The following is a 22,731-nucleotide window of genomic DNA, read 5'->3' on the forward strand; positions in this document are numbered from 1 at the left end:
CTATGTACCAGTATGTACCTTCTTTTCAAGTTGACCTCAACCCAATTTTTTTTATGGATTTGTTTGTATCCAATGTAAAGTTTGGAGCACGTTGAGAAAAATGTCAGTCTTACCGTTTCAGTATCCTTATATAGTACATACGTAGAGGAAATTGTCCGATATAGGGATATTGCGGCATGTATTGTAAAGCAGAAGCCTATAGTAAAAAGGTATTGGTGTAGCCTGGTGTACAGTATGTATTTCCATTTCTGCCCCATGCAACAGTGCACAAGAAACTTTTCTATGTGACTTGTGACTGCTAAAGTATCATCAGTTAAAACAATCAGTTTACAGTATATCAATGAAATTCAGATAACGAGTGGAATATACTGTAATTTACCGAAGTATTTCAGCAGTGCATTGTACACTACTCCATAATTTCAAATGGTAGTACATAGAGTAGGTGATTCTACACTTTGTCCTATTGTATTGATGCACACTGGGTGATGGGGGAAGATGATGTAGTATTTACAGCCACATCCATGTATTATTGGTAACAGAATTATTTTGATTCAGTAGTTATCAGTTTTGAGCAGTATGATTAAGTGATAGTTAAATGGATTGCTAACATATTACAAGAAAATCATATCAAAAGTAATGTGAATATTGCTTTGTGAAACGCCAGATCATTCGATTGAATATGTATGCAAATTGAAAGAGTGACTTGGTGCTGTAAAGAATTGACTTTGTGAATGTTGTTTTGTACTCAGTCAATTGAAAAAGTACTTAGAGTTTAGAAACATAGCTATTTTGATGACCTGTTTAGATTTTTATACGAAGAGTTGTGAACATGTACCACATACTAGTGCAAAATGCACCAAAGCGATACAAAAAAACTGTTCTGTGTGGGCAGGTATAATGTTATAAATTATGAAACTTCTCAAAGAGCTGTGACATTTTACAGACAAGAAAAATAAACTTCTAAATAATGCAGTCCAATGTTGACCACCCACTAGGTCTGCCTCAGACAACTGCAGTCTCCAACTGGTTAATAACATGTTCTTGACACAAACTGTCTAAGCTTCCTTTCCATAGGTTCACTATAAACAAACAGTCAAGTCCTAACGAAGTGTCCCTTTTAGTAGTAATGTTTGTCAAAACACAATTTAGTTTTCTCCAATTTGTTCTCCCCATTCAATGAACTTGTTTCTCTAGGAAAAACACAACAGGAGGAAAGCTTGTTCGCTTGTCAAGATCACTGACTTCAATGCAAACACATATTTAATTTGTGGGGGGAGAACTACACCTTAAACATGCTTTTAGATACCCACTTTCTTCTACAACCCCCATAAGGCATAGTGCACACAGATTAAATAATGAAAGTTATTTGATACTGGGAAACATTTAGTTCTAAAAAGTAGGTGGTACAGATCTTTACATTCGGTGACAATAATGCAGTACAGTATAGGTCTCTGACATCTGTACCAAGGAACTACTTTACCCTGGATTTACCCCAGCAATCTATGAGAAGTACACATGCTTTAATCCCTTTATTAAGACAGGTGTGACATATGGGAATGTTCCCTGATGATCGAGCTGTCCGGAAGTTTGTGGGCATTACAGAGATTCTGGTAGAGAATGACAGTCCCCCGAGGTTATCTGTGGTTGAGATGAGGAAGAAAAATGAAACGTGTCCTCTCTAACCTGCCCGTAGGTGACCCTACCGCAGTGACCCACGTGTTGTAGATTTGGCTTGCTTCCGTTGGCCTAACAACAAGCTCCACAGGCAATTATCATAACACAATGCGAGTGATTGTCGTCCTATGTTTTGCATTATCTGCTCTTTAGAGACCGCTGTGCCACTGAGGACACTGAGGACATGCGCTACACGTGTTAGCTTGTTTCTGGTAGATTTAGTTGCAGGAAGTTACTCTGATTCTCAGCATTTGCCTGAAAAGTGTTGGTGTAGTACTTTCACACAATATTTACATTTGAAATTAACATTAATATATGTTTATTGGAAGGGTTGCATTAAACAATGCCGAAGTATCTCAGAAACAGTCGTCTACAATTGAACTCGGCTGAATTATTGAACCAGGATCTGTGGTCCAATGTCTTCCTTGGATTTCTGTGGTTCTTATGTTAAACACTAAACACTACCTTACTAAAAACAGGGACCTCATTTTGTCCTCCCATTCAAATGTTTTTTTATGAGAGCAACACCTTTGGTCCAGTGCATGGCCAACATGAAGTCGCAACATAGCAGTGTGCAAGGCTTTAATGTCCTTTATCGCTATTAACCCTGTGCGTTGCGGTGAGGATGCACGCCTGTCATTTATATATTCCCCCTGCTAATTCAAAATAGTATCCTTTCATAGCACTTCATATCTGTAGGAGTGTCACCACAAACACGTTTCCTCCCAAAAAGGCTGGGTCTGGGCTGCTCTGAGGTTGGTGAGTCAGCTCAGGAGAGAGAAAAAAATCTCACTTGGAGGTCCAGCCAACTTGGAATAGATCTGTGAGTGCACACACTTACCAGGTTCACCATTCCGGCCTCTTCTTCCCCGCTTTCCTGGCGGGCCTGCATAGAGGGAAGCACAAAATATTTCTGGTCAGGGCTTCCATTCTTTCTTCAGTTTTCTATTCTATAATTTGCGATTTGCATTTAAATGCCCTCAGGTTCAAACCACCCTAATAGGGAGAGGAGGAGGCCGTGTCAAAATATTGTGTTTGGATCTTCTATGCACCTCAAGGATCCCAAGGTTCATTAAGCATTTAGACACAATGTAGACGCAAACTCAACTGGAAATGGGGACATACTCTCTTGCTGCAAAAGTGATCCTTTAGGTTTCATCTCTTTCTTTTTCTTGGTGTTATTATTTGCTTGGATGCCCTGATTTCTAATTTGTTTTTGTAATAGTCATTTTCAGTTTCCGTCTTCCCTTGCGCCTTTCGTGAACAGCATCAATCTGTTAATGCTCAGCCGGAAGAGTAAAACAATTACACGCATTGCTAAGTTTTACATGCTGGGAACTCGACTGCAGTGCTGTCCGGACGACCTCTGGGGATGTAAGAGCCGCTTGCCCAAAATGTAGCTTCTTCATGGGGGAAATGAACATGCTTTGCTATGGGGGGCTGGCTGTCAAAACCAGGTTTCTCTCAAGGATACTCTGATACAACTCAACCAAGTTGTTACAGTATTTAAATACATGTCTTGAAACGTAATTGACTTTTCAACACAGACCTAAAATGGGCCTGCCATAATCCATCATCATCTGAGGGGAGGTCAAATCTAAACGAACCAAGCGAGACAAACCTCACCGCTCAGTTTTCACCACAGATTTCTATCCAGATCTACACTTTATATACAAACATATGTGGACACGCCTTCAAATGACTGGATTTGGCTATTTCAGCCACACCCGTTGCTGACAGGTGTATAAAATCGAGCACACAGCCACGCAACCTATATAGACAAACATTAGCAGTAGAATGGCGTTACTGAAGAGCTCAATGACTTTCAACGTGGCACCATCATAGGATGCCACCTTTCCAACAGGTCAGTTCGTCAAATGTCTGCCCGGATGGAGCTGCCCTGGTGAACTGTAAGTGCTGTTATTGTGAAGTAGAAATGTCTAGGAGCAACAACAGCCACACAAGCTCACAGAACGGGATCACCGAGTGCTGAAGCGTGTACAAATCTTGTGTCCTCGGTTGCAACACTCACTACTGAGTTCCAAACCTCCTCTGGATGCAACGTCAGCACAATAACTGTTCGTTGGGAGCTTCATGTAATCGGTTTCCATGGCCGAGCAGCCACACACAAGCCTAAGATCACCATGCGCAAAACCAAGTGTCGGCTGGAGTGGTGTAAAGCTCGCCGCCATTCGACTGTGGAGCAGTGGAAACGTGTTCTCTGGAGTGATGAATCACGCTTCACCATCTGGCAGTCCGACAGACTAGGTTTGGCGGATGCCAGGAGAACACTACCTGTCTGAATGCATAGTGTCAACTGTAAAGTTTGGTTGAGGAGCAATAATGGTCTGAGGATGTTTACCATGGTTTGGGCTAGGCCCCTTAGTTCCAGTGAAAATAAATCTTAACTTTGCAGCATACAATGACATTCTAGACGATTCTGTGCTTCCAACTTTGTGACAACAGTTTCCTGTTTCAGCATGACAATGCCCCCATGCATAAAACGAGGTCCATACAGAAATGGTTTGTCGAGATCGGTGTGGAAGATCTTGACTGGCCTGCACAGAGTCCTGACCTCAACCTAATAGAACGCCTTTGAGATGAATAGTAACACCGACTGCGAGAGGCCTAATCGCCCAACATCAGTGCACGAACTCACTAATACGCTTGTGGCTGAATGGAAGCAATTCCCCACAGCAATGTTCCAACATCTAGTGGAAAGCCTTCCTGGAAGAGTGGATGCTGTTATACCAGCAAAGGGGTAATTAATACTCCATATTAATGCCAATGATTTTGGAATGAAATGTTTGATGAGCAGGTGTCCACATACTTTTTTACTTTCAGACAGGAACAGTGTGAAACGGTATTGTAAATTCCCTTTTGAGCACTGTTCTGACAAACACAGTGTTTTATAAGGCCTCCCGAGTTGCGCAGCGGTCTAAGGCACTGTATCGCAGTGCTTGAGGCATCACTACAGCCCCGGGTTCGATCCCAGGCTGTGTCACAGCCGGCCGCGACTGGGAGACCCATGAGGCGGCACACAATTGTCCCAGCGTTCGGGTTAGGGGAGGGTTTGGCCGGCCAGGATTTCCTTGTCCCATTACGCTCTAGCGACTCCTTGTGGCGGGCTGGCGGCCTGTAAGCTGACTGTGGTTGCCAGTTGGATGGTGTTTCCTCTGATAAAAATTGGTGCGGCTGGCTTCCGGGTTAAGCGAGCAGTGCGGCTTGGCAGGGTCGTGTTTTGGAGGACGCATGGCTCTCAACCTTCGCCTCTTCCGAGTCCGTACAGGAGTTGCAGCGATGGGACAAGACTTTAACTACAAATTGGGGAGAAAAAGGGGGGTAAAAGTACGAAAAAAGCATGAATGACCAACCTGTTTAAAATACTTACTGTTAGTATGACATCCACGATTTCAATATCTACCATACTCTACCATGCATTGCATGTGCAGGACAACTACTGGTAAATGGAGTGAAGTGAACTTGAGCCAATGTCAAACAACTTCATTAATAGCAGAGGCTGTCATTTGTATTCAGGTCAATGTAAATAATTACCATGAGAGACACAACTGCCATAAGGGAGCCATTGTATTAATTTCTGTGACAGTAATATGTTGTGACTAGGTAAAAACCAAAACATTCCAGATTTCCCCGAAAATCCAGTTGGACGTATCCCGGAATCAATGGAGAATAAGCAAAAATCCAGAATCCTTCAACCAGGATTACTGGAAAACAAGAGAATTTATTGAAAGTTCCTGGAATTTGCAACACCTAGTTGTGAAAGAGATGGTGTGAAGCCATCAACAACCATTGCAGTATCTAAAATATCCGTTGGAATGAGCTGACTTGTACTCACACATTTCCTGCCTTTTCATGAAAGTGTATGGGTAAGAAAATATGTAATTTCGCTGCAGCAAATTATTCACTTTGTTCAAAAGATTGATAGTTGTGGGCCATTTTAACAGCTAGGTACCAGGGGCCTCATTTATAAACGTTGCTTTCACACAAAATATGCCCCAAAGCATGTGTGTGCCAGTTTTCAAGCAAAGGTTGGCATTTATAAAAACTGAACTTGTGAATGTGCTTATCCTTCCGCAAACTTTAGACTATGCATATGCACAGTTTCTAGTGGTTGAAGTATAGCAAAGAAGGCAAGTAGCCTTGTGAAAATGTTGAATATATAATGGGAAATTATTCCTAACAAAAAAAACTGGTATAATAACAAGATGCACAGCAAAAATCCATTCATTTTTATTTTTTCATTCTAAAATAATTAGAAATAGGCATCTACATATTTCCAATTATTTATTTCATTTCCATGATCAATTGCAAAATACATTTCTCACCTTTTCTGACTGTACTCATGAAATAGCCTATAGGCCTCAAGAAGTTAGGATATCCATCCCATCTCTCACTTAATTCAACCCACCTCACCGTAGTAAAGAGATAAGCTAGTTCAAGTATTTTGCACTATGCGATCCGATCTAAAGTGTAGTTTAAGGTAGAACAGAGGGTCACCATTTTCATTGATATTTGTAGGCTACGTCTGAATACTGTAATGTCAAATTTCTCAAGTAGCCAATATTTAATTTCTCTGCAATGGTTATGATAACTATTGCAGAATAAATTCCTCACCTTCTATGGCCATGTTCAGTTCATATTCCCAAAGTACCCATTCAACAAATTACCATGCACATCTCTCATTTAATTTTGCATATAAATAATTAAAATGTTTTGCTCTATGGTTCCGAACGGGCGCAAGCTTTATAACATACAGTAGAATTTAACAGGTGAACAGACAGTTGATCTTTTGCAGGCTACTGTAGTATAAAAATTATCTGAGTAGACACTGTTTCAGAATTCTCCGTCAGTGCAGCATATGGTTCGGGAAAAAGTAAATGCTAAACATGATTCAATTCAAACAATCTGCTTAAAAGGTCCACAACAATTTGCAATGGTTTTTGTCTGTCAGAAACGGTCAGATAAAGCAAATGTCACTGTAAAAGAAAGTTCGCCATTGCTATTTCCTTTAGATACTGTCTTGTCACCACAAAAGGTGAATGATGGGGCTTTTTTCAGGCAGTTTTAAAGCTCGTTCCTGCGCACACATTTTCAGGAGGGGTTTGATTTATAACGGGAAACATGGCGTGCACCAAGTCTATAAATCTCAATATTTTTGTACAGTCTTTTCAGAACTGTGAAGTGTACTCAATGGTTACGAAGACCCAGAACGGCACAGCCCATTTTTGCACGGCTTTGGCAGTATTCTCAAACAGGCCCTGTCCACAAATAATGACCACATGTTCTCAGTAAATACTTAGTTAATGTGTGTCCTTGTCACCTTAATTAATATACATTTGCACAGATTGAGAATGGGTGGAATATGGAGGCACTGGATACCGCTTTCCAGCAGGGTCTGTCTAGCTTCATCAAAGATGAACTGGCCACTCGGGAACTGGGAGAGGACCTCGAGTCCCTGATAATGCTGGCAATCAGGATTGACAACCACATCCAGAAACGGGTGAGACATCGCGCTTTTGACACCACTCCAGCGTTCCGGTTTCCTGAGCACCCCAAACCCCCCTTGGCTCCAGTCAGGCGGAATGTCAGACAAAACCTATTCTACTGCAGGTTGGGGTAAACCACTCTGAGACTCTTCGTTTTCTGTTGATCACTGCTTCCGAGAACCCCCTTATCCTAGGGTACACCTGGCTAGCGCTGCATAACCCACTAGTTCCTGGTCCACGGGAAACCTACTAGACTGGGGTAAGGACAGCCAGACTAAATGTCTAAGACCCCACCAAGAGCCTCGCCGTGTCCTCCTGCATCCCTTGAAGACCAATACTTTTCTGCTCTCCTTTCCGAATACTTCGACCTCTGGGAGTCCTTCAGTAAGAGGCAGGCCGCCACCTTTCCCCCCTCATCGTCCTTACGACTGTGCCATAGAACTCCTATAGGAAGCCACACCTCCCCGGGTTGTCTGTTCTCCCTCTCGACCCCTGAAGCAGCAGTCATGGACATTTACATCCGGGAGTCACTGGAGGCAGGTTTCATTCGCTCCTCTACATCCCCTGCTGGTGCAGGGTTCTTCTTCGTGGATAAGTAGGATGGAGGCCTGCATCCCTGCATCGACTACAGAAGATTGAACCAGATTACGATCTAAGTTTATTTGTCACGTGCTCCGAATACAACAGGTAGACCTTACAGTGAAATGCCTACTGACAAGCCCTAACCAGCAGTGCCATTTTTAAGGAAAAAATTGGTATTAGGTAAACAATAGATAAGTAAAGAAAAAAATTATGACAAAACATTATTGTGGTACAGGTACAGAGTCAATGTGTGGGGGCACCGGTTAGTCGGGCTAATTGAGGTCATATGTACATTAATGTTTAGTTAAAGTGACTATGCATAGATGATAAACAGAGAGTAGCAGCAGCGTAAAAGATGGATTGGCTTTCACACCCTGATCTGTTTCACCTGTCCTTATGATTGTCTCTACCCCCTCCAGGTGTCGCTTATTTTCCCCAGTGTATTTATCCCTGTGTTTCCTGTCTCTCTGTGCCAGTTCATCTTGTATCTTTGTCAAGTCAACCAGCATGTTTTTTCCCGTACTCCTTTTTCTCTTCTCTTTGCTAGTCCTCCCGTTTTTGACCCTTGCCTGTTTTCTCGACTCCATTCCCACCTGCCTGACCTCGAGCATGCCTGCCCTTCGGTACTTACTGGACTCTGAACTGGTTTTGACCTTTTGGTTGTACACGACCATTCTCTTGCCTTCCCCTTTTTGGATTAATAAACATTTAAGACTCCTGAGAAGCCTCCTGTGTCTGCATCTGGGTCTCGCCTTGTGCCCTCATATTGGCGTGGGGGAGTGGCGGGACACAATGCAAATAGTCTGGGTAGCCATTTGATTACCTGTTCAGGAGTCTTATGGCTTGGGGGTAAAAGCTGTTGAGAAGCCTTTTGTTCCTAGACTTGGCCGCTTGCCATGCGGTAGCAGGTAGAACAGTCTATGACAGGGGTGGCTGGGGTTTTTGACAATTTTTAGGGCCTTCCTCTGACACCGCCTGGTTTAAAGTTCCTGGATGGCAGGCAGCTTAGCCCCAGTGATGTACTGGGCCGTACGCACTACCTTCTGTAGTGTCTTGTGGTTGGAGGCCGAGCAGTTGCCGTACCAGGCAGTGATGCAACCAGTCAGCATGCTCTCTATGGTGCAGCTGTAGAACCTTTTGAGGACCCATGCCAAAATTTCAGTCTCCCGAGGGGGAGTAGGTTTTGTCGTGCCCGCTTCATGACTGTCATGGTGTGCTTGGACCATGTTAGTTTGTTGGTGATGTGAACACCAAGGAACTTGAAGCTCTCAACCTGCTCCACTACAACCCTGTCGATGAGAATGGGAGCGTGCTTGGTCCTCTTTTTGCTGTTGTTCTGTTGTTGTTCTGGCACCACCCGTCCAGGTCTCTGACCTCCTCCCTATAGGCTGTCTCGTCATTGTTGGTGATCAGGCCTACCACTGTTGTGTCGTCTGAAAACTTAATGAGGGTGTTGGAGTCATGCCAGGCCATGCAGTTGTGGGTGAACAGGGAGTACAGGAGGGAACTGAGCATGCACCCCTGAGGGGCTCCTGTGTTGAGGATCAGCGTGGCAGATGTGTTGCTACCTACCCTCACCACCTGGGGGCGGAGGATCCAGTTGCAGAGGGAGGTGTTTAGTCCCAGGGTCCTTAGCTTAGTGATGAGCTTTGAAGGCACTATGGTGTTGAACACTGAGCTGTAGTCAATGAATAGCATTCTCACGTAGGTGTTCCTTTTGTCCAGGTGGGAAAGGGTAGGGTTACCCCCTACCCCTGATGTCCTCCACTTTGGAGTTGGTCCAAGGGGCCCAATTCTTCACCTAACTGGACCTACGAAATGCTTACAATCTGGTGAGAATCAGAGAGGGAGATGAGTGGAAGACTGCCTTTAACACCCCTAGTGGCCACTATGAATATTTAGTCATGCCCTTCGGATTATCAAGCTCACTGGCAGTCTTTCAAGCATTGGTCAGTGACACCCTGAGGGATATGTTGAATCGGTTCATTTTTGTTTGCCTCGACGACATCTTGATCTTCAAGCAAATCAGCCATTGTCTGTAAATTTGAGAATTTTGAATTTTTCTAACATCCAAAACAGTTTTGTCCTGCATTCTAGAGTAATAATCATTATGCTTAATTCTGTCTATTTTTCTGCATATCTAAGCATAACCCTTGTCTGTATCCTCCTGACTGGTGGTTATTTTTTTAAAATAAACTACATTTGCTACTCTGCATCTCTGCTAAAATCTGGGTAAAAGATTGAACGTAATGTGAGTCTTATTTAGTTATTGCTTGCTTTTCTACCAACCTTGCCAGTAGGCAAGCCAGCTAAGATGGCAAGTCAAGCTAGATACTCTAACTTGATATCCTGAAATAGATTTTTGCTAGATAGGTTCCCAATCTGAGCTAGCTAAAGCCAACTTCATAAAACCGGCTAGTAGTATTACAGCAAAAAAAAAGATTCACTAGAAGTTGACAATTTCCATCAAGTCATTTAGAGGCTGGGAGAGGGGCAAGCAGTCGACTGGCAGACCAGGGTAAATTAAACCACCATTTCTTTCAAATAAAAAGCCTGCTTAGGTAAAATGCTTGTTAAAAGCATCACTTACCTAATTTTTCTTAGTAATGATGCCAGTCTGACACAACTTGCGTAGACAGGGAAGGAAAGGAATTTCCCCGCTAGGGTGCATTAACTGTTTACCAAAATGTCTACGGATCACCAGCAGAGTCTGAGAACTTAGAAAGGAGCGAGATTTTCCATCTATTTTTCAATTGCCCGAAAAGCTGCAAATCAGCTACAGTCCGTTTTTCTAGCCTTGACCCAGGCCTGATTTGTTCTATATTTGTCTGCCAGAGAGATGGAAAATAGACGAGAACAATTCTAGAGCTAATTCAGGGTCAGGCATGCTGCTGATAGAGGAAACGTCAGAGTAATATATATATATACAGTGCCTTCAAAGTATTCACACCCCTTGACCCTGCAGTAAAAATGTTTACTTTATGTACTGAATACAAAGCGTTATGTTTGGGGCAAATCCAACAACACATCACTGAGTACAACTCTTTACATTTTCATACATGGCGGTGACTGCATCATGTTATTGGTATGCTTGTCATCGCCAAGGATCAGGGTGGTATTGTTTGGATAAAAAGAAACGGAATAGAGCTAAGCACAGGCAAAATCCTACAAGAAAAAATGGTTCAGTCTGCTTTCCAGACATTGGGAGACAAATTCACCTTTCAGCAGGACAATAACCTAAAATACAAGGCCAAATATATACTGGAGTTGTTTACCAAGATGACATTGAATGTTATGGAGTGGCTTAGCTACAGCTTTAACTTAAGTTGGCTTAAAGCTATGGCTTGACTTGAAAATGTCTGTGTAGAAATGATCAACAACCAACTTGACAGAGCTTGAAGAATTTAAAAAAATAATATTGGGCAAATATTGTACAATTCAGGTGTGCAAAGCTCTTACAGACATACCCAAAATAACTCACCGGTGTAATCGCTGCCAGGTGATTCTAACATGTGTTGACTCAGGGGTGTGAATACTTCTATAAATTAGATATTTCTGTATTTCATTTTCTTTTTATTACTATTTTATACTTTTTTAGAATGATAGTGAATACATCAAAACTACGAAATTACACATATGGAATCATGTACTATCCAAAAAAGTGTAAAGCAAATCAAAAACTATTTTCGATTTTAGATTCTTCAAAGTAGCCACCCTTTGCCTTGATGGCAGCTTTGCACACTCTTGGCATTCTCTCAACTAGCTTCATGAGGTAGTCACCTGGAATGCATTTCAATTAACAGGTGTGCCATCTTAAAAGTGAATTTGTGGAATTTCTTTCTTTCTTAATGCGTTTCAGCCAATCAGTTGTGTGTGACAAGGTAGGGGGTGGTACACAGAAGATAGCCCTATTTGGCAAGTCCATATTATGGCAAGAACAGCTCAAATAAACAAAGGTAAATGACAGTCCACCATTACTTTAAGATATTAAGGTTAGTCAATACGGGAAATTTCAAGAACTTTGAAAGTTTATTCAAGTGCAGTCGCAAAAATCATCAAGAGCTATGATGAAACTGGCTCTCATGAGGACCGCCACGGGAAAGGAAGACCCAGGTTTACCTCTGCTGCAGAGGGTAAGTTCATTAGAGTTACCAGCCTCAGCAATTGCAGTCCAAATAAATGCTTCCCAGAGTTCAAGCAACAGACACATCTCAACATCATCTGTTCAAAGGAGACTGTGTGAATCAGGCCTTCATGGTCTAATTTCTGCTAAGAAACCACTATTAAAGGACACCAATAAAAAGATACTTTCTTCCCACTGTAAAGCATGGATGAGAAGGTGTGATGGTGTGGTGCTGACCATGTCAGTGATTTATTTAGAATTCAAGGCACACTTAACCAGCATGGCTACAACAGCATTCTGCAGTGATACACCATCCCATCTGGTTAGTGCTTAGTGGGACTATCATTTGTTTTTCAGCAAGGCAATGACCTAAAACACACCTGCAGGCTGTGTAAGGGCTATTTGACCAAGAAGGAGAGTGATGGAGTGCTGCATCAGATGACCTGGCCACAATCACCTGACCTCAACCCAATTGAGATGGTTTGGGATGAGATGGATCGCAGAGTAAAGGAAAAGCAGCCAACAAGTGCTCAGCATATGTGAGAGCTCCTTCAAGACTGTTGGAAAAGCATTCCAGGTGAAGCTGGTTGAGAGAATACCAAGAGTATGCAAAGGGTGGCTACTAACCTAAAATCTAAAATATATTTTGATTTGTTTAACACTTTCTTGGTTACTACATGATTCCATATGTGTTATTTCATATTGTTTATGTCTTCACTATTATTTCACAATGTAGAAAATAGTAAAAATAAAGAAAAACCCTTGAATGAATAGGTGTGTCCAAACATTTGACTGGTACTGTATATTTAATCCATTTTTAATTCAGGCAGTAACACAGCAAAATGTGAAATAAGACAATGAGTATGAATACTTTCTGAAGGCACTGTCATGAAGAAAAGCTTGTGGAGGATTTAAAAAAAAAAACATTTCTCTTCACAATGATACGAGGATCAGTGTTAATATGTTTGGTATCTCTAATACATGCAATAGATCATTAGCAAAGATCTTAAGCAAACACACCACAGGACTACTTGTCATGTATACTCCCTCTCCGGCCTCTAGGTCATCAGGCTGCTGATTATTCTGCATACCTGTCCCCATCGTCTCGTGCACCTGCGCCTCATGACACTCACCTGGACTCCATCACCTCCTTGATTATCTTGCCTATATCTGTCACTCCCCTTGGCTCTTTCCTCAGGTGTTATTGATTCTGTTTTCATGTCGGTGCGTTGCTTGTGTGTCATGGTCATTGTTCCGTTTATTTATTAAAACACTCACTCCCTGAACTTGCTTCCTGACTCTCAGTGCACTCGTTACAGTCAGTGAGGAGTTTGCTGGATTTATTTGACATTAAATCGGTGTGGGTTTTGCAATAAATTGATTCAGGTAAAGTCAAGGCAAATTTCATTCAAATGGTCTGAGGCCGGGGTAAGCCAATGTAAGTTAAAATCCCCTAAAACAACTAATTCAGATGACAAAGGTTTAAAATACTCAGTACCGACAGCTTCCACCAGTGTGGTAAATCCCTGCAACAGATACATTTGTATTGTGGCCATAAGCCAAAATACACATTTATCTTTGGGACTTAGTGATATTTAGAGAACATGATGCCACAACAGTTGATTTCAGTTGGTCACACTTGAATATGTTGTAAGTCTCTGTGAGTACCAAAATATCCGGGCTTGTGTCATGCACCCAGATATCTCGCGGGGCAGAAACCTCAGAGATCAATTGGTAAACTCTGATTTACCACCCCAAGATATCCCTGCACAACGTCTATTTGCGCCCCTACTGGATGGAAACTACAAATGTAACGGCTGTGCTCAACGCAATGGCACTTATAAATGTAGATCCTTAAAACACCCCCAAACAGGGAAACAGATCCCAATCAAAGGCGTTATCATGTGCTCCACTAAGTTATTTATCTTATAATTTGTCTTTGTGGTAAAAACTATGTGGGTAAAACAAAGCGCAAATTAAAAGTACGTATCTCGGAGCATTGTAGCACCATTAGGTGACTTACCCAGTTGCGGCCCACTTTTTGGAAGAAAACCACTCGATTTCGTTGTTATATTGGCATCGAACATGTCACCCTCCCTAGGAGAGGGGGTGACCTCGACAATGTATTGTTAAAACGAGAGGCTGCCTGGATCTTTAATTTAAAGACCCTTGCTCCCTTCGGTCTCAAAGTAGACTTTGATCTTTGATATCAGGCCACAACTGGCCATGATTACAGACACCTGTGTGTGTCTTTTGACACTATATACATGTCATTATACCCTGATGAAGGCAGCTTGTCTGTTGAAACGTTGGACATAAATATTTTTGCATCTGAGCTCCTCGACCGTGCGGCTCTCCTTTATTTTTTAAATGCACCCAGATATCAACATCTTTTCATTCAACTTTGTACACTGATATGTCAACAGGCTTCGACCAACTTCCGTATTAGGTAGAGAGAATTGCAAGGTGCCAGTCTTTTTGTCTGGACTGGGATAATCTGTCGCTGTAGAACTTGACATCAGCCCCCCCCCAGCAGACCTCTTAAATAAAATCTAAAATACAAGAAAATGTTTAATACATATGTTCCATGAATTTCACTGCCTACGTCAGACACGGACAAACGAAACACCAACTCAGAAAGCCCAAGGTACTTATTCTGGTATAGCGTGTGTCCAAATCAGACAAACACATTTATTTTCTTTATTTGACTAGGCAAGTCAGTTAAGAACAAATTCTCATTTACAATGACGGCCTAGGAACAGTAGGTTAACTGGCTTGTTCAGGGGCAGAACGACAGATTTTTTACTTGTCAGCTTGGGGATTCGACCGTTCGGTTACTGGCCCAACGCTCTAAAAACTAGGCAACCTGCCGCCCCAATGCCTTATATTTTATAATGAATGGACATAGAGGACCTGATCCCAGATCAGCACTCCTACTATGAGAATCCTACTTCATGAATACAGGCCCTGGAGTCCACCCACTTACTCAAGCAACATCCCTGGTCGCCTTCCACAAAGACTTGACTTCAACCATATACTCTAAAGATGCACAATTATCACATGCTGTGTGAATCCCTTCGTTTTGACCTTGTAAATGATGCACAGGCTATAATTTGCATCCTCTTTTATCCGTGCTATGGGGCTATGATCGTAATCCTTTCCCCTTCTATATACGACCCCCTGCCCCAGGGCTTGAGTTTCAGTATCTCCCCATTTATCAGCCAGCACTCTAGTGTTGCTTGTTCCCAACAGGTTTATTCCCCCTATGGCCTAGACACGGCAGGGTAACTGGTACAGGCTGTTATGTCACAGATACCCCCTCGTCAACAGGAAAGGAAAATAAAACATGAGAGGCCTTGGGGGGGGGGGGGGGGTGTATCAGGGGAGCAGGCCATAGGGATTAGGAAGGGACATTTTTCGTATGACTCACTTTCACAAATTACTGTTGTACTGTTTAAACTGAAATGCAGTTTAAACAGTACAAAGTTTTACTTGCACTAATCCACCTGCAAAGCTTCACTGTGATGGCCTTATCACAGTATGGGTAGGAATTTTGGATCAGCAATGTGCCTGGATGCAGGTCTGCAAGTAAAGCTATTTAAATTACTCACTGGATGCAACACTATATTCTCTCCTCACACTTCATTACCATCCAAGTGTTATTCCAACAAGTGCTGAACTCAACTTGGAAACATGGACACTAAATCCCCCCCCCCCCCTAAATACCTGAACTGAATACCCACACCAAGAGCCACCAATTAAGCGCTCTGTTAGACATAGACTTGATGGATGTTGGGAAAATGCAGTTTTTTTTCTGCAGTCCAGCTGAACATAAAATAATGGTCCTGTATGTTAAATCAACCCAGAGCTAATGTAATTGTCCAGCTGACACATGGGCAGTCTCCCCTCCCTGACCCCCATCAGCACTGACAGATTGGGCCGGGAGGCTGCTGTCTCAGCCTGGAAAGAGAGCGGGATTAGTGCAACAGCACCAGTGTATCAAACCAACGGATCGATTTCCCCGCTCACATAGCTTGTGTGTGTGTGTCAATGTATTATACCAACTACATGCAGTATGTGTTCACCTAATTGTGTGTCCACAAACACACCACTTCAAGAGCCATGCAACAATTAGCTGGCACTTAACGAACACCCTGCTTTTATCGTTGCCGGTGATTTGAATTCTGCGTCATTAAAACACAACTTCCAACACGTCCTTCATCACTAGGGGCGATAAAGATCATCAAGGACATCACCCACCCGAGCCACAGCCTGTTCACCCCGCTACCATACAGAAGGCGAGGTCAGTACAGGTGCATCAAAGCTGGGACCAAGAGACTGAAAAACAGTTTCTATCTCAAAGCCATCAGACTGTTAAATAGCCATCACTAGCCGGCTACCACCAGGTTACTCAACCCTGCACCTTAGAGGGTGCTGCAAAATATACATAGACATGGAATTACTGGTCACATTCATAATGGAACACTAGTCACTTTAATAATGTTTACATACTGCTTTACTCATTTCATATACACTTCCGTTCAAAAGTTTGAGGTCACTTAGAAATGTCCTTGTTTTTGAAAGAAAAGCAAATTTTTGTCCATTAAAATAACATCAAATTGATCAGAAATACAGTGTAGACATTGTTAATGTTGTAAATGACTATTTTAGCTGGAAACGGATGATTTTTAATTGAATATCTACATAGGCGTACAGAGGCACATTATCAGCAACCATCACTCCTGTGTTCCAATGGCACGTTGTGTTAGCTATTCCAAGATTATCATTTTAAAAAGCTAACTGATCATTAGAAAACCCTTTTGCAATTATGTTAGCACAGCTGAAAACTGTTGCTCTGATTAAAGAAGCAATAAAACTGTCCTTCTTTAGTTGAGTATCTGAAGCATCAGCATTTGTGGGTTCGATTACAGGCTCAAACAAATAACTTTCTTCTGAAACTCGTCGTTCTAAGAAATGAAGGCTATTCCATGTGAGAAATTGCCAAGAAACTGAAGCTCTCGTACAATGCTGTGTACTACTCCCTTCACAGAACAGCACAAACTGGCACTAACCAGAATAGAAAGTGGAGTGGGAGGCCCCGGTGTACAACTGAGCAAGAGGACAAGTACATTAGAGTGTTTAGTTTGAGAAACAGACGCCTCACAAGTCCTCAACTGGCAGCTTCATTAAATAGTACCCGCAAAACACCAGTCTCAACGTCAACAGTGAAGAGGTGACTCCGGGATGCTGGCCTTCAAGGCAGAGAAAAAGCCTTATCTCAGACTGGCCAATAAAAATAATTACCTTTAAACAAGACTTTGAACTCCCTATAGGCAGTGTCATTGTTGTCCGTGAACAGGGAGTACAGGAGGGGACTAAGCACACACCCCTGAGGTGCCACCGTGTTGAGTCAGCATGGCGGATGTGTTGTTGCCTGCCCTCACCACCAGGGGGTGGCCCGTCAAGAAGTCCAGGATCCAGTTGCAGAGGGAGGTGTTCAGTCCCAGGGTTCTTAGCTTAGTAATGAGCTTTGAGGGCACTATGGTGTTGAACGCTGAGCTGTAGTCAATGAACAGCATTCTCACTTAAGTGTTACTTTTGTCCAGTGTGGATTTCAATAGAGATATCTGTTGGGGCGGTATGCTAATTGGAGTGGCTCCAGGATGTCTGGAATGAAGGTGTTGATGTGAGCCATGACCAGCCTTTCAAAGCATTTCATGGCTGCAGATGTGAGTGCTATAGGGCAGTAGTCATGTAGACAGGTCTAATTGAAGCATGTGGGTATTACAGACTGGGGCAGGGAGAGGTTGAACAATGTCAGTAAAATACACTTTCTAGCTGGTCAGTGCATGTTCTGAGTACGCGTCCTGGTAATCTGTCTGGCCCTGCAGCCTTATGAATGTGAACCTATTTAAAGGTCTTACTCACATCGGCTACGGAGAGTGTAATCACACAGTCGTTCAGAACAGCTGGTGCTCTCATGCATGGTTGTGTTGCTTGCCTCGAAACGAGCATAGAAGGCATTTTGGTAGGCTCACGATAGTTTGCAAGCCGTGCCACATCCGATGAGCATCTGAGACGGTGTAGTATTATTCCATTTGAGTCCCGTATTGACGCTTTGCCACCTGTTTGATGATTTGTGCCTCGCTCCTTGAAAGGAGTTTCCTGTAATCCATACTTTCTGGTTAGGATATGTATGTGGTGACTACATCGCCAATGCACTTTACTGAAGGTGGTGACTGATGGTGGTGACTGAACTTCTCAATGCCATCGGATGAATCCCGGAACATGTTCCAATCTGTGTTAGTGAAACAGTCCTGTAGCTTAACGTCCACTTCATTGGACCAGTTCCATATTGAGCGCATCACTGGTACTTCCCGTTTGAGTTTTTGCTTGTAACCAGTAATTAGGATGGAGGGTGAGGGAGAGCTTTGTATGCATCCATGCGTTTACAATAGAGGTGATCTAGAGTTATTTTCTAGTTGCACAGGAGACGTGCTGGCGGAAATGAGGTAAAACAGATTTCAGTTTCCCGGCATTAAAATCCCTGGCCACTAGGAACGTCACATCTGGGTGAGCATTTTCTTGTTTGCTTATGGCCTTATACAGCTTGTTGAGTGTGGTCTTAGCTTTGCAACGTCTTTGGTTTTAAATTATGTTCTAAATTGTTTGGATAAAAGGAAACATTGTGCAGAACCTTTTATTGACCTGTCAAAAGCCTTTGATACAGTGGATCACTCAGTACTTATTCAGAGGCTTTAATCAATTGGCCTGGAACAGGCTGTGTGTAGCTGGTTTAAAAGTTACAGTGTTCAATCGAGTTTTCTCGACATTATTTACATTTATTTCAACAGGGAAGTCATATTTAGACGAAAGGTTCTTTTGCAAATGAGCCCTGCACAAAACAAAAACGAACAGATCAAAAGGCAAGTATAAATAATAAAGTATTTAAGGTGCTCCAAATCTTTTTACTATCAATCTTTAAGTCATTTATCTTTGTTTCATAGTGTATTTTCTTCTTCTTTTTATTCAGTTTAGTCACGTGATTTCTCAATTTGCAATACGTTCATTTTGCCTCCTCCCTCTTAACCATACAATTTTTAAAATCCTCATCAATGCAGGGGAATTAACTGTTTTTATAGTAATTTTCTTAATGGGTGCATGCTTATTAGTAACTGGAATAAGCATTTTCATAAATGTGTGAGTCCATGCAACTTATTACGTGTCTTGTTAAGCACATTTTCACTCCTTAACGTATTTAGCCTTGCCGTAGCAAAGGGGTTGAATACTTGACTCAAGACATTTTAGCTTTACATTTTTTATTAATTTGTAAACATTTCTAAAAACATCATTCCCCTTTGACATTATGGGGTATTTAATCCATTTTAAATTCCGACTGTAATACAACAAAATGTGGATAAAGTCAAGGGGTTAATTTAAATTTTGGGGAAAAAAGGCAAACTCAGCTCTGAAAGCGGACTGATATTGCCAACTACTTTAATGATTTTTTAATTGGCAAGATGAGCAACCTTACGCATGACATGCCAGCAACAAACACAGACACTACAGATCTAAGTATATCTGACCAAATTATGAAAGACCAGAAATGTACTTTTGAATTTTGTAAAGTGTGTGTGTGGAAGAGGTGAAAAAGGTATTGTTATTTATCAACAATGACGAGCCAACTTGGATGGAAAATGACTGAGGATAATAGCAGACGATATTGCCACTCCTATTTGCCATATTTTTTTTTATATAAGGGGTCCCACAAGGTTCTATATTTGGTCCATTACTGTTCACTCTCTACATAAACAATATCGGTGATGAGAAAGTGTCAAATTAATTTATATGCTGATGACGCTGTCATGTACTCTATCGCTTCAACGGCTGACCAAGCATTATCATTATTGGGGACAGATTTTAAGATATTACAAGGGTATTTTATACAGCTGAAACTTGTTTTAAATGCAAAGAAAACACATTTTATGATTTTTAATAGGTTCAAAATGTTGGTTGAAAATACACTTGCACTTACGAGCTTAGATGGTTCTCGAATTAATCAGGTCCCTGCATATAAATACTTAGGTATATGGTTGGATGATAAACTGTCTTTTAAAATGCATATTGACGAACTTTGTAAACAGCTACAAATCAAGCTCGGCTTCCTCTATAGAAACAGGACATGTCTGTCCTCTACAAATAGAAGACAAATTGTGCAAGCTACTTTTATGTCTGTTATAGATTATGGGGATATTATTTACATGCATGCTACGGCATCAACACTTAAATCGCGGGATGCTACTTATCATTGCGCACTTAGGTTTATTACGGGTGCTAGGTACAGAACTCACCACTGTGTTTTATATCAAAATGTGGGTTGGACTTCGCTGTGGCACGGCTATTTTCAGTAAACAAATTGACAACAAACTTTCAGCACACTTACTGTATAGGGAAGTACATTCAACAAGCACAGCACTTACACAAATTACTGATCATTGGCTGTTTTGTTAGACTTCAGTGTGGCTTTTGACATTATCGATTATAGTCTGCCGCTGGAAAAATGTATGTGCTATATTGTGGATAAAGAGTTACCTGTCTTACAGAACATAGAGGGTGTTCTTTAATGGAAGCCTCTCCAACATGATCCAGGTAGAATCAGTAATTCCCCAGGGCAGCTGTCTAAGCCCCTTACTTTTTTCTACTTTTGCTAACAACATGCCACTGGCTTGGAGTAACCCTGGATTGTAAATTGTCATGGTCAAAATATATTGATACAACAGTAGCTAAGATGGGGAGAAATCTGTCCATAATAAAGTACTGCTCTACCTTCTTAAAAGCACTATTAAAAAGGCAGGTCCTACAGACCCTAGATTTGGCACACCTGGACTACTGCTCAGTCGTGTGGTCAGGTGCCACAAAAAGGGACTTAGGAAAATTGCAATTGGCTCAGAACAGGGCAGCACGGCTGGCCCTTCGATGTACACAGAGAGCTAACATGAATAATATGTATGTCAATCTCTCCTGGCTCAAGGTGGAGGAGAGATTGACTTCATCAGTACTTGTATTTATGAGAGGTAGATATATGGTAAGGGTGAAGTAGGGTACTGAGGGCACACAGTGTGATGTGAAATCTGTGAATGATTTGTAATGTTTTCAAAATTGTATAACTGCCTTAATGTTGCTGGAACCCAGGAAGAGTAGCTGCTGCCTTTGTGTGCAATTGTGTTTAAAATTATTTTTCAATGACTACCTCAATTCTGTACCCCACACATACAATTATCTGTATGGTCCTTCAGGTGGAGCAGTGAATTTCAAACACAGATTCAACCACAAAGACCAGGGAGTTTTTCCAATGCCTCACAAAGAAGGGAACCTATTGGTAGATGGGTACAAAACAAGAAGGCATTGAATATCCCTTTGATCATGGTGAAGTTATGAATTACACTTTAGATGTCATACAAATACACCCAGTCACTACAAAGATACAGGTGTTCTTCCTAACTCAGCTGCCAGAGAGGAAAGACACCTCTCGAGGATTTCACCATGAGTCCGGCCAATGGTGACTTTAAAACAGTTACAGAGTTTAATGGCTGTGATAGGGGAAAACTGAGGATGGACCATCAACATTGCAGTTACTTCACAGTACTAACCTAATTGACAGAGTTTGAAGAAGGAAGCTTGTACAGAGTAAAAATTAATACTGCAGTAATGTGGCAAAGCAATTCACTTTTTGGCCTGAATACAAAGTGTTATGTTTGGGGCAAATCCAATACAACACATTCCTTTATACCACTCTCCATATTTTCAAGCATAATGGTGGCTACATCATGTTATGGGTTTGCTTGTAGTCGTTAAGGACTGGAGAGTTTTTCAGGATAAGAAAGAGATGGAACGGAGCTAAGCACAGGCAGAATCCTAGAGGAAAACCTGGTTCAGTCTGCTTTTCACCAAATACTGGGAGATTAATTCACCTTTCAGCAGGGCAATAACATAAAACACAAGACCAAATCTTCCCTGGAGTTGTTTCCCAAGAAGACAGTGAATGTTCCTGAGTGGCCGAGTTACAGTTTTGACTTAAATCTAGTTGACAATCTATGGCAAGACTTTAAACTGGTTGTCTAGCAATGATCAACAACCAATTTGACAGAGTTTGAAGAATTTTGCAAAGCATAACGGGCTTATATTGCACAATTTAGATCTACAAAGCTCTTAGAGATATTCCCAGAAACACACAGCTGTAATCCCCACCAAGGTGGTTCTAACATGTAATAATGTAAATGAGATATTTCTGTATTTCATTTTCAATAAATTTGAAACAATTTCTAAAAAGATGTTTTCACTTTGTCATTATGTGTAGATAGGTGAGGAAAAATAAATGTAATCCATTTTGAATTCAGGCTGTAACAAAACAAAATGTGGAATAAGGGGTATGAATACTTTCTGTATGTTGTTTTCCAAATCACGTTAATGTATCTGATGATATACATTTGAAGTTGGAAGTTTACATACACCTTAGCCAAGTACAACAGATTTAATCCTAGTAAAAATGATCTGTTTTAGGTCAGTTAGGATCACCACCTTATTTTAAGAATGTGAAATGTCAGAATAATAGTAGAGATAATGATTTTTTTCAGCTTTTATTTTTTTCATCACATTCCCAGTGGGTCAGAAGTTTACATACACTCAATTAGTATTTGGTAGCATTGCCTTAAAATTGTTTAACTTGGGTCAAACGTTTCGGACAGCCTTCCACAAGCTTCACACAATAAGTTTGATTGAATTTTGGCCCATTCCTTCTGACAGAGCTTGTGTAACTGAGTCAGGTTTGTAGGCCTCCTTGCTCGC

At 41.6% G+C, this 22,731-nt stretch overlaps 1 protein-coding gene across 9 annotated transcripts in view; it reads right to left on the minus strand.

The window, feature by feature from the left end:
- LOC111960057 (collagen alpha-1(XXV) chain) overlaps positions 1-22,731 on the minus strand; it is a 394,437-nt gene that overhangs the window by 208,092 nt on the left and 163,614 nt on the right. For all 9 annotated transcript variants that reach the window (XM_070437770.1, XM_070437769.1, XM_070437776.1 and 6 more), the window contains exon 3: positions 2,508-2,560. In XM_070437770.1, coding sequence (XP_070293871.1) covers positions 2,508-2,560 — 53 coding nt within the window. The remainder of the gene's footprint in view (positions 1-2,507; positions 2,561-22,731) is intronic.

Source organism: Salvelinus sp. IW2-2015, linkage group LG37 (assembly GCF_002910315.2).
Source record: "Salvelinus sp. IW2-2015 linkage group LG37, ASM291031v2, whole genome shotgun sequence".
NCBI lineage: Eukaryota > Metazoa > Chordata > Actinopteri > Salmoniformes > Salmonidae > Salvelinus > Salvelinus sp. IW2-2015.